The 16,338-nt window shown below is 43.8% G+C and overlaps 1 protein-coding gene across 1 annotated transcript in view; it reads left to right on the forward strand.

The window, feature by feature from the left end:
* Positions 1-201: 201 nt before the first annotated feature.
* LOC115100534 (cytochrome P450 2F2-like) overlaps positions 202-16,338 on the forward strand; it is a 31,330-nt gene continuing 15,193 nt past the window's right edge. The window contains exons 1-4 of the mRNA XM_029619042.1: positions 202-414; positions 4,983-5,145; positions 10,411-10,560; positions 12,875-13,035. Coding sequence (XP_029474902.1) covers positions 238-414; positions 4,983-5,145; positions 10,411-10,560; positions 12,875-13,035 — 651 coding nt within the window. The 5' untranslated portion in view covers positions 202-237. The remainder of the gene's footprint in view (positions 415-4,982; positions 5,146-10,410; positions 10,561-12,874; positions 13,036-16,338) is intronic.

Below are 16,338 nucleotides of genomic sequence, written 5' to 3' on the forward strand. Positions count from 1 at the left end.
GAGAGATCCAGGTGACCTCCAAGCATCTGCACTTCAGGGTGGAGGAAAGGTCTCCTAAGGATTCAGCAGCTTATGACACTCTGCTTTAATTTTTCCTGGTGGAGAGAGCCATGCAAAGCCTTATCAGCAAAACTGTAACTTATTAACTCTGTGTCTTATATTGCATGGTGCTGCCTGTGCTAATATCTCCTTACATATTACGCTGCGGGGTCGAGAGGTGCCCGAGCACTTCCCGCGATGGATTTCGGCATAGCGGTGGGCACTTTATTGGCTTTCTGCCTCACCTATGTGATCTTAAAGAGTGGAAAGATGTGGCGACGAGCTCGCAGCCTTCCCCCGGGACCCACTCCTCTGCCATTTATTGGCAACCTGCACCAAGTGAGACCATGGGACATTACAAAATCCCTGATGAAGGTAAGCGCAAAATATTTTGGAGGAAATTATTGCACCGCCCGCTGAGCTGCAACGTCCGCAGCTTCTTACCCTCGCACTTTGCACACATTATTCAAACAGAAAATGCACGCATGCTTTTTCTTTGAAAACTGCCTACGGAAAAAGTACCGACAGGCACTTGCACCCTCTTTTTTTGTGATGGCATTTTCCTGACTAAAACAATGCGTGTGCTTTTCTGAAAGCAGAAAATTGCACTTATTACCATCCCTGGGCCCCCTGGAACAATTCTGCAACATGGGCGGGGCTGGTGCTTCCATTAGGCAAACTAGGCAGTCACCTAGAGCACCAAGATTTTCGGGGTGGAAAAATCATGCCAGTGTGAGGTTTAGAGGGGAGCTGTGCCAGAGCCAATAGCATCAAAGAAGGAAGTGCTGTGCTGGAGCCACTGCTAGTAGTAATTAAGTTGGAGGAGGGGGGGTGAATGATCAAAGGTTTGCCTAGGGGCACCAAGTATGCTTTCACCGGCCTTGAACATGTGGGTAACAGCACGTGTGAGCACACCTTCTTTTACCCGCACACACGAGGGTCGCTTGCAAAGAGTCTTTCCAGTTATTGCACCATGACTACGGAATAGCTTCCCAGAGGAACTCCGGTTACCATCAGGTTGCCTTTGATTGAGGAAGGACACAAGAACTTGGCTCTTCATGAAAGCCTCCCCTTAAGGAGTATTTTTCCCTCTCACTGCTTGGGTTAAGTTAGTCCCGTAATGGGCTATAGGGGAAGGAGGTGATATCTGGCAAGACAGGACAAAGGGGTAGCTTAAGGCTATGTGGCAGGAGCCACCTAAACTCATACAGTAGCGATGTTAGAGTATGAGGACGTGTTTGACCTCTGAGAGGGATAAATAGATTGGAGGGGAAGGAAATTGGATGCTATGGGTGTTAAATGGTTTTGATGGGATTTACACTGTTTTGCTGTATATACAATATTATTTTAGATGGCTGGAACAGGAATACTACATATTATAAATATTGTAAATTCATGCTATGATAAAGCGATTCTTAGATTTAAAGAAAGAAAGAAAGAGAGAGCCTAATTCCAAGAGTAAGACAGCAGGCTATGAAATGTGCCCTCTTTGGTGGTCATTTTGAAGGCCATTTGCATGGTTAAACCTAGTTTTATGCATGTAATTGACTGTACTATAATAGTCCTGTGCTGAGTGCTTGTATGCATGTACAAATTTCTTGGGGGTGGGGTTGTAATATTAATGCTGTCCATCTATGTTTTTGGCCTGCTAACTTCTTTCTACATCTTTTGAGCTTCCAGCTCAGTGAGCCTTCATGTGCAGCTATTTAGGGTGTTTCCTCCATTTTAATCTGCCCCTCCCATCTAGCCCAGCCACGGCTGCACCAGTTCTCTGATTGAGAAGCATGTGATGCAGCTCCTTTCAAAACCTGACACAAGAAGCCCAGTAGGTGTTGCTATTGAGCACCGTCTGATACTCCTTCCATTCGGTTCTCCCCCCCTCTGCAGGGCTGTCAGTGTTGCCTGGAAGTGCAGAAGCAGGGATGGGGAGGTTGATGTCATAGTCTACTTGGGAACAAATAGCCTGACTAAAAGTGAAGTCATTGTCATAAAGGGGCAAGCCAATTCCTTAGAGTCAGTGTCTTTGGCAGAGAGTAAGGACAGTAGCAATTTCTTGGATGTAACCGGTATTTGGTAAGGTGGAGGACAGGCCTTCAATGCCTGGCTGAAGAACTGGTGTAAAGAGCCAGAGCCATAGCCAGCCTATGGCCGATGCGGCCTCAGCAATAGGCGCCATCCCACAGAGGCGTCATTGCACGGGATGCATCGGTCTCCTCCCTCTTCCTGCACCAGGAATGAGGAGCACAGCGGCCTACGGGGCTGCAAAAAACTTCAGCGTCCTCCTGCCTTTCCCTGCCTTGGCAGTGAAGATCAGCACAGCCCCATCCTCCTCCTCTCTTTGTCCTGCACCCGCAATAAAGAGCAGACTGGCTCGTGAGGTCATGAAAAGCATTGGCTTCCTTTGCTCTCGAGTGCGTATGTGTGCGTATCAGCATATGTGTATGAGCATGTGAGAAAAAGTGAATGAGCGAGTATTACTGAGCATGCAAGAGAGAGCAAATGTGTGTGTATATAATTGAAGATATGAGAGAGCAACGCTGAGCATATGTGTGTGTGTGTATATGATTCAGCATGTGAGAGAGAGCGACCAAGCATGAGTCTATGACTGAGCTTGTGAGAGAGAGCGAACGAGCATGTGTGTGTGTACATGATTGACCATGTACGAAATAACACTTTCCTCTCTCCCTGCTAATCCATGACCATCTCAGGACATCTGGAAATCGAAATTACCCAGGAATGGCCAGCAGGAGATTTATCCTTAGTTTTAATTATTGAGTATTTGATATACATGTTGCTGGAAGTGATATTTTTACCTCAGAATGTCCTTTTTCTTGTAAAATCTGAATAATCTTTGTGTGCAGGGAGGGCATGACTGGCATGGGGTGGGGCCTATGATTGCAGGGTTCTGAAGGGAGGGGCATGACTGGCATGGGGTGGCACCTAGTGGTTGGATTGCAGGGTTCTGAAGGGAGCCCTGGTGCACGGCCCCTAATGCAGGACTGATGCTGCAGTGCCTGGAAGGGATAATAAAACAAGGGGAAAAAGATCCTTGGAAGTTGTGAATGAAGGCTTGTGGATCCGGAATCCATGTACTAGCTCTGATTGACCTGGAAGCCCAAAGGAGCAGGAGGAAACTGCTGGGTCAAATTAAAACTCAAAGCCCCCTACATTAGGCAGAGCCTCCCAGCTCATGGTGTTCTAGGTTGTGTTAAGGCGCACTCTTTCACTTGGCTCTAGATGCCAAATGGCCTGGCAACGGCTCTGTAAAGAGCAGAGTTTGGGTAAATTGGGCACTGGGGTCAGACATGGAAGGAGATTATACTGTAGAGATGACTATATTAAACTGCGAGGTCAAACAGGCGGGGGTGGCGCAACCCACTGTGCAAGCCATGCACTTGCAAAGGGTGGTGGCTCTGAGTGGGCAATGGCCTGAGGACACTCAGGGAGCAATTAACTAGTGCACCTGTTCTTGCACTTCCGCAATTTGAATTGCCATTTATCTTAAGGACGGATGCCAGCTCCAAAGGTCTCGGGGCTATATTCAGCCAGATACAGGACGGAGAGGAAAAGGTCATCTCCTATGCAAGCAGAGGTCTTTGCAAGTCTGAGTGTAATGAAAAGAACTTTAGTGTTTTCAAGCTTGAACTTCTGGCTCTAAAGTGGGCAGCAAGAGAAAAATATAAGGACTACCTCACGTATAAGAAATTCACGGTATGGACTGACCACAAACCTCGGAGATACCTTGAGTCAGCAAATATTTAAGCGGTGGAACAGAGGTGGATAGCCCAATTAGCAGAGCTGACATTTAAGGTGCGTTATAAGCCATGGCGGCAAAATGTGGTGGCTGATGTAGTGTCCCATCTACCATCTGAAGATGAACCAGAAATTCAGGATTCTGAAAAAGACTTTCTTAAAACAGAAGCAAGTGAAGTTCGCAAGTGCTTGTAAGAGAAAGAGAAACCACCTGCAGTTCAGGCAAAAACCCTATTGGTGAAGGAAAAATGTCACGCTAGCTTGCTGGGATATTCACTGGAAGTGTTATCTCAGCTACAACAAGATCCGGACTTAAGCGAAGATGAAGGCCCGGGCGTGATGTTCGCGGCGCACGGGGGCCTTCCATATTTGCCGTGAACGGAGCGCAGAATTCCCCCAGGACTAAAGGATATTAGGCATTCTAGATGAACCTTCAGTCTTTTGCACCCTGTCCCCCCCAAATTAACTATCAGGCCCTTAGGCAACCCTCCCCTGCAAAGGTTTGTTAATTAAACTGAATAGTCATGATGACACCACCACCCTCCTCTCCCAGAACAATCCTGTAAAAACACGTAATTGGACATCAGTCTTTAAAATAATACACACACAAGGAGGCATCAATAAATAAAGTGAATTTAAGCTGTTTTGAAGCTGTGTTTAAATTTACCTTATTTATTGAGTCTTCCTGGTGTACAAATAACTGAAATCATGCCGCAGTGTTTGCTAAATGTGTCATCTCTGATTTTTTTTGTGGAAGATTGCAAAATGTATATTGTAAAAGAAATATACCCAGGTCCAAGTCTCTGCCATTCATAGTAACAGAGTAAATGACAGCAGATAAAGACCCAGCTGGTGCATTCATTCTGCACAGCGAGTTATTTAGGGTAGAAACAGCTGCTTCGTGCAGGTTACCCCTTTGCCTTTTCAAACCTACACACGTTTTGTCTGGAAAAAATACTCAGAGAAAAGGCAGGGTGCAAATCTCTCCTCATAATTTTGCTTTGATTATTGTTGCAAAGCTGGAGGCTAAAACCCTACCCGTGGTGTTTGCACCAATGGGGACAGTTTGATTATTGCCCTTCACACGTCATATCTGCCCTGTCTTCTGCATGTGCAGTTATTTGATCAGAATCCCTAATCAGCAGAGTACGGCCAGCCCTGTCTCATTAGCCTTCCTCATCTTTCCACAGCTCCACAAAAAGTACGGTTCTGTCTACACAGTGCATTTGGGCCAGGAACCTCACGTGGTGCTGTGCGGATACCAGGCAGTGAAAGAAGCCTTAATCGACAATTCAGAGATCTTCGGTGAAAGAGGATTCTATCCTGTGTTTTACAACTTTACTAAAGGCGATGGTATGTATGTATGTATGTATTTATTTATTTATTTAGCAAATGCAAAGCAAAGCAAAGCAATAGCCTCCTCATTAGCCGAGTTCATTTATCAATCTTCCTCCTAGTGTGTAGAGGGAATGCTCCTCTATAATGTGCGATATTTACTTATTACATTTATAACTTGCCTATCAAGTATTTCTAGGTGATGTACAATAGAACACTCATAATAGTCATGTGAAATTAAAATCAAAAGACAATAAAAAAAACACTATAAAAAATAAAAAACACATACAAACACAATACTAAGACTAACATATTCATATAAAAAATAATCTTCCTATATTATCACATTACTAGTGCTCCAGGTAATCATTGAGTCGCGTCTGTGCATACGTGATGCAATGACCTCATCCGGAGCAGAGGGAGGGAGGGGCTGCAGGCAGCGAGGGAGGAGCACTGAAACTAAAGCGCAGGGCCAATGAGAGCAGCGGCAGCGCAGGCAAAGGCTTATGGAGTTTCCCGGGCTCCACCAGCCAAGAGGAAATGACAAAAAAAAATGAGACTCACCGAAAGAGGAATAGCTAAAGGGGTTTGCTGGAGCCTACCAGTGCAGTGAGCACCTCCCCTCCCCAGCTCAGTCTTCTCCACACATGTACACACACTCAATTCATCCCTAATTCCACTCACACCGACCCCATAACAAACACACACACACACACACACACACATCCTCTCACCATCACCCCTCCACACAGGGGGAGGGGGAGTGAGGAGATTGCAAAGGGGAATGGGTCCATCCACCAACACACACACACTCTCACTCTCACCTTCCCATAACACACACACGAGGGAGGAGGGGGGAAATGGGGAGTACAGTGGGGGTGAGGGAGAAAGTACACATGCACCCACACACTCATACAGGATGGGTCCCCTCCTACACCCACCAACACAGTCTGCAGTTGTCTCCTGATACCACTTACATATCCAACACTCACTACCACTATTCTTACACATCATTCCCAGACGGGTGGGGAGGAAAAGAATAGGGGGAGAATGTGGAAAGTGCTTGGGGGAAAAGTGCCCAGGCATCATACACCACTTGCACCCCTACATCAACCCAACAATACATACCACCTATACCACCACATATATGCACCCCACTCATCACCATATACCCCACCCCCATCTTCACACACCCTTTACAAGCCTTCTGACCTACACCCTTCCTCACTGAATGCTCCCCCATATACACAGACACATACCCCCATTCCTCCACCCCCAACAGAGCAAGTACAAGACCCTGATAATGTTCACATCCAGCTAATGGAGTCATAAAACCCACTTTTTGATGTTGCCATACAATTATCACTTTATCTTTTTTGGGAGGTTCCCTTAACATCCCTACACACTGTCAAAGGGAAAAAAAAGAGGGGTGGGTGGAGAATTCTATGTCTCTTTCCTCATCCTTCCTTTCATTAAATTCACTTCACCTACCCAGCTTGCATTTTCCACCTAGGCAGGAACATAGAATCTACTAGAGCAGAGAACCCATTGCTCCAATCACTAGGCTACCCCTCCACCATTTCTGTTTGGGCTTCACTGTGGAAGGGCCTAGAGCAGGACCACATAAAACAAACACAAACAAGGTTGGCAGTGAGGTAAACCTGGGATGCGACTCCCTTCGGCTCTGATGGACAGTGCAGCCGCGGCTTCTCTCCACCTCTTGGTCCTGGTTCCCCCGGGCTGGCCTGATGCTTCGGATCCTCCATGTTCTTGATAACGTAAGGGCGCGCGTGCTCCAGACTTTGTACCAGCAAGGGCACGAACCTTGAGGGCGTCCCCCCGTAGTGACGTCATCTATCTGCACTTTTGTTAACCTCTAACGAGTTAGCAAGGAACCTCTAACGAGTTAGCAAGGAACTCCAATGGGACTTGCTTCGGCAGTCCACGATACTTGCACCAATGATCTGAGTCAGCCGGGGAACCCGTCCCCACTGCTCAGCCTTTTCAAACTTACCAGGAGTACCCGCTCCACAGGGGCTCTGCTCTCTCTTCTTGATTTCAGATTGCCAGAACACTCGGAAAACTCCTCAATTCCTGTAGGCGATCGCGAACATGAACACAGTGAGTTCTAATACATAGGAATCTGTACTCGCTCCACGAGGGTCTACATTCCTATTGCTCTGAAGATTCCCTTCCGTCCAAGACGTTATCGCAGGTACGGAGATCAAGAGTTACATTGGCAAGATTATAGATAGGAACCGGTACTCGCTCCACGAGGGCCCATGTTCCTAGAATCCTATACAGACTCTCTTCTACTCTAGAAGCCATTTCATATACAGCAATTGTGAGTTCTTATTACAGACTGTTAGTGGGAACCAGTGCTTGCCTATGGCTCCTGTTCCTGAATGTACTCAAGACTCTCTGTGGCATAGAGACCATTGCAGACATCTACTATTGTGAGTGTACCATCTTGTATCCAGCATACCCTGTCTACTCACTACTTCTAGTCTTTCTCTACAGCTCAGCGACCCAGAGATATATTTCAGTATCAGAAGGACTACAGCCTTGCCGGACACAGCGACTCACTACTGCCACCTCTGGTGGTCCAGTTTCCAGTCTAATAAAGAACTATTGTGTTTATCTCATATTCTAGCCTAGCCGATGGTTCCTCTCAGGATCTCCTCCTGAGGGCGCTGACATCTGCCATCGGCCCAGGGATTCACCATTTCCTCCAAGTGGTCATTCCTTTCACTATTATCACCTTGTGGGAGCCAACCACTACAGACCACTGACTCCGCCCTCAGAAGTATTATATAGACAGCTACTCCTCTTTCTTTGAGACTTGCTAGCAGCTTATATAACAATCTATCATGCCCCCCAGTAGTGGGGGGGGGGGGGGGATGATAGATTGCTATCTCATAGTGAAGTACTATATACCTATTGCCAACTCCTCTTCCTTGGAGAGTTCTTCCATAACAGATTGCTACTCCTTAGCAGAGTGATACAGCTTGCTACATCCTTTCCTACAGGAGTACCTAACAGCAGTTCGCTAACAGAATTACAGATAGCTAACTCCTCCCCTCGTTACTCCTTCCCCTTTCAGGAGCCCAGCAGAACAGCTTGCCAACTCCACCCTCCTGGCGGAGTGAGCGATAGCAGGTTGCTAACTCCTCCCCTCTAGAGGAGGCGAGCATAATAGATTGCTAGCTCCTCCCCCTTGGGGAAGCAATATAGAACAACAGCACAATTTGAATTGAATTTTTTTATTAAAGGCAACTGCTCTCCGTTGATTCATCATGAATTGTTTGAGGTTTTCCTTATAATCTGAATTTGCAATTACTCAGTATTTCATGGACAGAATAATTTTTCCATCATAAATTCTTTGTGGCCTTCCATATAATTTGAATTTGTAAGAACTGATACCTGGCTTGTCTCTTTGACTTTATATGCCTGGACTTCAGCAAGTTGAATATTTAACTTTTGTATAAGTAATTTTTTAAGAAGAGATACATTTAGCAATCTTTTTATATAAAATAAATGAAAACATATTAAAATTTGAAAACATGGTTATTTAGGTGTTGGACCTGTGTTTATATTATGGCATATGTTGTTTGTGCAAATCATATGCATGCTTAGTTTATGAGGTTTTTCCTCTTTGGATCATCATTGAGTTTGTGTATTCTAAATAATTCATACAATTGGTGGAGAGTTTATTTGGTTAAGTCTTCCAGAGATATATTCTGCCAGGATATTGTTACAATCTCATTGTACTTTAATTGTTGGCTCCCCAGAAGTTCTATTGCATTTTCTTTTATTGTTGATGACTGGAAGACAACAGTCGATATACATAAGCAATAGCCTGTGTTGACTATGTAGAAAATCATCCAGGACTAAACACTATGCTGGTTGGAGCTGGCCAAAAAAATCACCAAAAATGTTAGCCAAACAGAAAGGCATGAGAGGAGAAACATAAAAACGACGGCAGAAGAAGATCAAACGGTCCATCCAGTCTGCCCAGTAAGCTTTCACACTTATTTTTTTCATGCTTATCTATTACTCTTGTCCCTTATAAGTAACTTTTTAATTCTATTTCCCTTCCACCCCCGCCATCGAAGTAGATAGTGCTGGAGCTGCATCTAAGTGAAGTATCTAGCTAATTGGTTAGGGGTAGTAACTGCCGTAATAAGCAAGCTACTCCCACGCTTGTTTACCCAGCCTGTGCAATTCACTCCTTGTTGGTGTTGTATGATAAAATTGTTTCATTCAAAACTGTAATTTGAGATATGGTCTCTGGAACTACTCTCCGGATTCAACCATCACAGTGGTTACATGTAGGTAAAAGCATCTGAAAATTGTCCTCCATCAAAGTGACTAAAACATTCCATAACATGTATACTTCAGCCTTATGTAGAAGCGGTGTTTCCCAGGGAAGCAGGAAAATAGCATGTAAAACTCCAAGAAATCCCAGCAGAATAAGCAGGTACAAATATCCATGGGTACTTTCTACCCAAGGCAAGTTTCAGAATGAAAGAATGGTCATATTTTTGCTTTGAAAATTGGTGCAAAGTCCACAGGTAGCAAGTAACCGTAGACTTTGAACCCAATGGGCCAGATTTTCAAAGGGTTACGCGCACCGGTTCTATTTTCAAAAGGCCCGGCAATGCGCATAAAGCCCTGGGATGTGTGTAAGTACCGGGGCTTTACTAAAGGGGCAGTCTGGGGCGTGGCATGGGTGGGGTGGTCCAGGGGCGGGGCAGGGAGGGGCCAGAGGCCTCCAACACAGCGGCCATTTGCCGCTGTGTTGGAGGATCGCGTGCCAGCAGGCTGCCGGCACACACAACTTGCACCTTCCTGGAGGCAGGTGCAACAGGTATGACAAAGGTCAGGGGCGGGAGTTAGAGTAGGGCTGGAGGGGGAAAGGTTAGGGGAAGGGGTGGGAAGGTCAGGCTAGGGGGAAGGGAATGGGGGAAGCCTGCAGGCATCGGCACACGCAAGGTGCACTTGTGTGCACCCCCTTGCGTGTGCCAACCCCCGATTTTATAACATGCGTGCGCATGTTATAAAATCGGGTGTACATGTGTGTGCGCCAGGTAGCGCGCGTGCATGTATGCCTGTGCGGTTTGAAAATTCACCCCAATTTGAACAGTGTGAGGCCTAGGTGTGTGTTAGACTGGCGTAAGACGAGGGGACCAGCTTCTTTCACTTTCAAAGCTGTGTACTGGGGGGGGGGGGGGGGGGAATGAGCTTAGAAGATGGTTTTCAAGCCCTACCCTTCCCTTTCAGGTATCGCCTTCAGCAAAGGAGAAAAGTGGAAGAGACTTCGCAGATTTGCTCTCCACATCCTGAGGGATTTCGGGATGGGGAAGAGGAGCATTGAGGAGCGGATCCAGGAGGAGGCCCAGTATTTAGTCGAGGAGTTTAGAAAAACAAACAGTGGGTATATTGAGTCTTCTCCTGCTCCAAGAGTCCCACAGCCACTTTGAACTTGTTTAGTGCTCCTTATGTGATGCAATCTTACCGTTCCAATTGAAATGTTTAACTTGTTCAAGACACAAATTATTGCCTCACTCCCCTGAACGCAAGAAGGGATTCTCTTGATGGGAAGGGTAATTTTCAAAGCTTTTTCTATTGCTAAACACTGTTACTCCTTCAGTGTAACCCAACACAGCTGAAAAGGGATGTGGCAAGATTGGGGAAGGAAGAGCATGCATGGGATTCTCATTCTGAAATCCCCGTTCATGCTTTCCCACTGGTACATTTGCTCCTGCCTGGGTACGTGCCGAGAATGGAGCTCTGTTCCCATGGCAGGTCCAATTTTTCAATGGGAAATCCCATGCAGGGTTTCTGAAAATTAACCTGATAATGACCTTCTATCCATATTAGTGTGGATGTTCATTTGCTTCCACTGCCAGGAAAGGATTTTTGCTCTTGGTGCTTCTAGGCTTTCTTGGTTTCCTACTGCCTCCTCCCGCACTCTGGACCTCTGGAGATCCATATACATTTGTTTTTTTCTGTTACACAACTGCTAAGAAAAATGTATATTTTTGTAAACCGTTATGATGGCTCTACCGAATGACAGTATATAAAACTCAACAAACAAACAAATAAATAAATAAATATACAAAAGCATTTAGCCAGCTAAATGAATATTTGGGCACATATCTAGCTAAATCCTAGCCAGCTAATAAGTTAGGGGATAGAAGTTAGCCGGATAAGTTAGTGGGGGTTCTGGGGGCATAACTGGGAGGAGATGAGTTAGCTAGCTAAGTTAACCGGCTAAGTCAGATATTCAGAGTTAGCTGGATGACTTAGTCGGCTAAGCTGGTCGTGCCAAAGAAATGCCCTAAAGATCGACGGCTAATTTTTAGATAGCTGGATATATTCAATACTGTAGCTGCACTACTGATTATACTTTCAAAGTTAGCTGGATAAATTTATCCGGCTTACATTGCTATCTGGACTGTGTGTGAATATGGACCTTCTCATTTCCCACCCATACCCTGCTGGACCTGAATCCCCTGCTGCCCCAAACTTTGAATGTTCCTGCCCTCATCCCTATGAACCCTTTCAGTCCCCTGTTCTCCCTCTCCCCTGGAGGAGAAGGGGCGGCAAGATTAGATGTTTGCGGGCAGACATGGGCAGGATATTTGCTGCCTCCAAAATTGTAGGATTGTGCAATCATTTGTATTTTGTGCATACAAATTATTTAATCACATAAAAATGAAAGTGCACCCATAAAAAAGTGCAGTTAGTGTAGCAGGGTTCAAAAAAGGTTAGGATAAGTTCTTGGAGGAGAAGTCCATTAACGGGTATTAATCAATTATACTTAGGGAATAGCCACTGCTATTAATTGCATCAGTAGCATGGGATCTTCTTAGTGTTTGGGTAATTGCCAGGTTCTTGTGGCCTGGATTGGCCTCTGTTGGAAACAGGATGCTGGGCTTGATGGACCCTTGGTCTGACCCAGCATGGCAATTTCTTATGTTCTTAAAACCTGGAGTTACATGCAACTTTTGTTTTTATGCATCTAAAAAATGTGTAGACATAAAAAGAAACAAATGCACAAAATTATGTCGCCCTAGGCACCGGCCTAATCTGGTATTGGGAAATTCAGAGCTGCTTAAGAGCTCCTGACATAATTTACTATATTACTGTGGTATGTTAGTGGACACAACTTAATCTGGGTGCAAAGGGGTAGATTTATAAGCCAACTAGCTTCCTAACTGCAGCATTAGGTGGCTAGATCTGCAGCTCTGAAAATTTATCGCTGCTGTGTAGGTAAACATAGCTGTCTAGTTTCTAGGTGGCTCTATTTCATCTCTAAAATTCTGGTGGTCGTAGATTCTAACTTAACCAGCTAGTACTAATTTTCAGCACTAAGTTGGATGATTATCCCAGTGTGTGAATTTTGAGCCGCAACCTAGCCGGCTATGTTGTAGCTGAAACTTTGCTAAAATTAACTGGATGCAACATGGTGGCCAACTCCAGTCCTCAAGAGCCACAAACAGGTCTTGTTTTCAAGGAATCCACAATAAATATGCATGAAAGACTGCAGTGCCTTCATTATACGTAGATATATCGCATGCGTATTCATTATGCATATTCTGAAAACTAAGTCTGTCTGTGATTCTTGAGGACCAGAATTTATATAGTCCTGGGCTATAACATAGCCCAGTAGAGTTGAACTGTGTGCCCTATTAGAAATTGGCCCCAAAGAGTAATAACTTTCTTATTGATTATTTTTAAGTGTCTCCTTGCAATCCGATTACTCTTGTTGGTCGTGCTGTCTCCAATGTCATCTGCTCCGTCGTCTTTGGGAACCGGTTTGACTATGAGGATAAGAACTTTACATTATTAGTCAGCTGCATTCAAAATAACTTTACAATTATGAGCAAAATCAGTGGTGTGGTAAGTGATAAAAATTATTTGCTTAGAAAAATGATGAAAAATTGACTCTTCTTTGGTTGAAAGTTTATGAAGAGCTCTTTTAGGCAAATTGTCAGGAAATACTAGGTGAGTTGCAGGCCAGCTATATCTCCATATAGTGATTCAAGGCTATTGGTATCACACAAGGAAACTGGCTGCAAAAGTGATGTCAGTGATGGGTTCCGGCACACACCCTGCCCAACTATGACAAACAATATTTTATTTTATTTATTTATTTCTTTTGTATACCGACATTCGATCGAGATATCACATCGGTTTCCAGAAAACAGGTTGAATAGAGCCGGAACTGCCCTATTTTACATTGTAACAAGAGAACAGTTGATTGAACAATAAATATAAGGAACATTGTAACATATGAATAAAATTAAAATTAAATATTAGATGTGGGTATATAGAAATGGCATATAGCCTATATACAATATGTACAATATGACTTGGTTATGAGTAGGGTGGGGGACAGGGAAGAGGGAGTACTGATTTAACCCTGGCTCGATGTACTTAGATTAAAACTGATTACCAACCATTTTCAATCTTTTATATGTATTGGATACATTTCAAGCTTGTGTAAGAGGAACATTTTGCATTAAAGCTATTATAAGACTGGATAACAGTGTTCTTCCCAATTCAAAATAGTGGTAGAATTGGGATTTCAGCTGTGGGTTATCAGATTAGCAGAATACACTGAGGCACTTGGGAATTAATTTTTAGGGATGTGCATTTGGATGACCCAAATTTGAAATTTGATCCAAATGAGTTGATTTTTGATTTGGTTAAAGTCATTCAAACTGAATGAGCACAGTTCCAAAATCCTTTTTGGCTCCTTCAGTTTAATCTCATTAAAGTCTATGGGGAAAGAGAGCCAGACAGAGCGGAGATTGAGGATGAGAGAAGACCAACCATATTTCAGCATGTTTTCAGCGAGCCTATCCCAATTAGCAGCTACATAGATTGATTTAATCATTTTTTAGTTGAAAGTGAAACTAGGAGCACTTTGAGCAGCCAGTAACCATTTTATTCTCATTCATTTCTATGTTAGATCTTAGATGGAGAAGGCAGAGATTTTGAAGCTCCTTGCTTCAGATTTAAAGAGTTAAAGAAAAGATTATGAAAAAGCTTTACCTTCAGAGGAAAAAGCAAAGTGTGCTCTTACTGTGTCCTAGCTGTGCTGCTAATAACAGGAGAAAGTGTAATTTCTCTGTCAGAGGGATACAGATTAATTGTATATAATCAGGATAAAACTACACTACTGTTCTACATCAGGCAAGCAGCATATGTGAGTGTCTGAAAGAAGCCGAGAGAATTTTCTCTTGTAGTGACTATGAAAGGGTGCAGCTTGCTTTCTCTGTGTAAAAGAGTCAGTGACACTGTCACTAATTATTCTGTGTGTGACTATTGTACTGCATTCTCAGTGTACATACTGAGCAAGCATCAGCAGTTGATTGTGCTCTATTTGTAACAAAAGTGACTGTCTCCTCTGTTGTCTCTGTGTGTCCACATTGGGGTGTACATTGATTGTAACACTAAAAGCCCCTACATTCACTCTGTGCCTTAGCCTTCATCACATTAATTTTACTGCCATACCCCTTACTTAATGTGTTGGGGTCTTGATGTTACTCTTGGTGTTTTGGGATGCTGTTGTCTTTCCTGCTCATGCCTGCTAGCAAGTTTCATGAATCTTGGATGGAAAATCTCAAAGTTAGAGTCAAAAATAGGATGCATTGCTTCTCACATTAACTGGAATGGAAATGAATGAAACAAATGAGCTTCTGACCTGAATCAAATGAATTGAAAATCCAAACCAAACTAAAAATATTTCTTTGTGCAACTCTATCAATTTTAATTAGCTGTTACGTGGATAAGATAACCAGCTAAATTGACCAGTTATCTTTAACAACATTTTCAGCCAAATGTAATTGGATAGATTTTCAGCTGAAATTTTTCCTAAATCTAGCTAATTATTTCATTTCTCCTACTGGTTCTTTAGCACAGTGGTTCTCAATCAGTGTGTCACCAAAACTTTGACATAGCAAGCTTCTGCTTTCTGTAACAGCCACATGTGCTTGCTGCTTGAGGAGAGTGCAGAGTAAGGAGCTGGGACTTAAAATTCCTCATCTCCTCTCCCTGTAGCTGCCTTTCACTCAACCCTGGCAATCACTGCCACCACCAATCTAAGCCAGAAATGTTGCCGGCGTGCTATATCCTGCCCCACCAACCCACTGCACCTCCCATCCGCTTCTTGGAGTTTCTTTTTCTCTGTATGCTTGTTTATAACTTATGGTCTTTTATTCTGTATTCAATAAGAGTCCGTCTGCATTCTGCATGTTTGACAGAGGTGAGGGATTCTGCTAACTAGGATGCGGAATCTGTGTAGGAATCCAGAGCAGTCTGGCTTTCTTTTGTTTCTCCAGTAGTAAGTGTACTGGGTTCTATATTTGCATTCTTGCTTTTTCATAGGTAAGGTTGTTGCTGTTTAAGTCCTGGGTGTTAGTACTCATGGTATGGCTGGGATGCGTTATAATTTCTAACTGTCGTTTTAGCAGGTTTACATGATATTTCATAAAGTGGCTGACAGGGAATGGATTTTGAAGTACTATTACTGAGGGGATATCAAAATTTGAATATATTTTTTGCAAGGTGAGTTAAAAGGGGAAATTTCCTAACCCAGCTCTGTATAAACTCCAGAAGAGGTCAGAACTTTCTGAGGTTGAAAGTGAAATGCATGAGAGTTTGTCTGTATTGAAAAACTGTGCGCTGCATATACATATCAGTCCCAGATTTCTCACTGATGCAGTAAGTAAAGATGAACATTTTTGAGAAAAAAATATCTAATATTTTATAAGCAGTTATTGAAATTAAAGAATGTTATCTTTCTCCTGCATCATTTTCACCAATAAAATATCTATAACTTTTTTTTAGTATAGCTGTTAGGTGTAGTGTGCAATATATCACGCACATGAGCATCATCTGTCAGCTGTGTCATGGCAGAAAAAAAGTTGAGAAACACTGCTTTAGTACATGAAGCACAGACAGGAGATACCATTCAGCTGTGAGCCTTAATGCCAGCAGCAGGTCTGTCATATCCCCCTTGCTGGTAATGAGGGACCCCTCCATCATTGTATATGCTAACAGTAGTGGGTAGGGAGGGGATCTCGAGGGGGTCATTGGGGTAAAAGGCAGTGGATTGGAGTTTGGGAATGGGAGAGTTCTCAATTTCATCGGGTGCTGGGAGAGAAGGAGTGGGGCTCAGGGGCACCAGTTATTTAC

The sequence above is a fragment of the Rhinatrema bivittatum genome, chromosome 11 (assembly GCF_901001135.1).
Source record: "Rhinatrema bivittatum chromosome 11, aRhiBiv1.1, whole genome shotgun sequence".
In the NCBI taxonomy this organism is placed as follows: Eukaryota; Metazoa; Chordata; class Amphibia; order Gymnophiona; family Rhinatrematidae; genus Rhinatrema; species Rhinatrema bivittatum.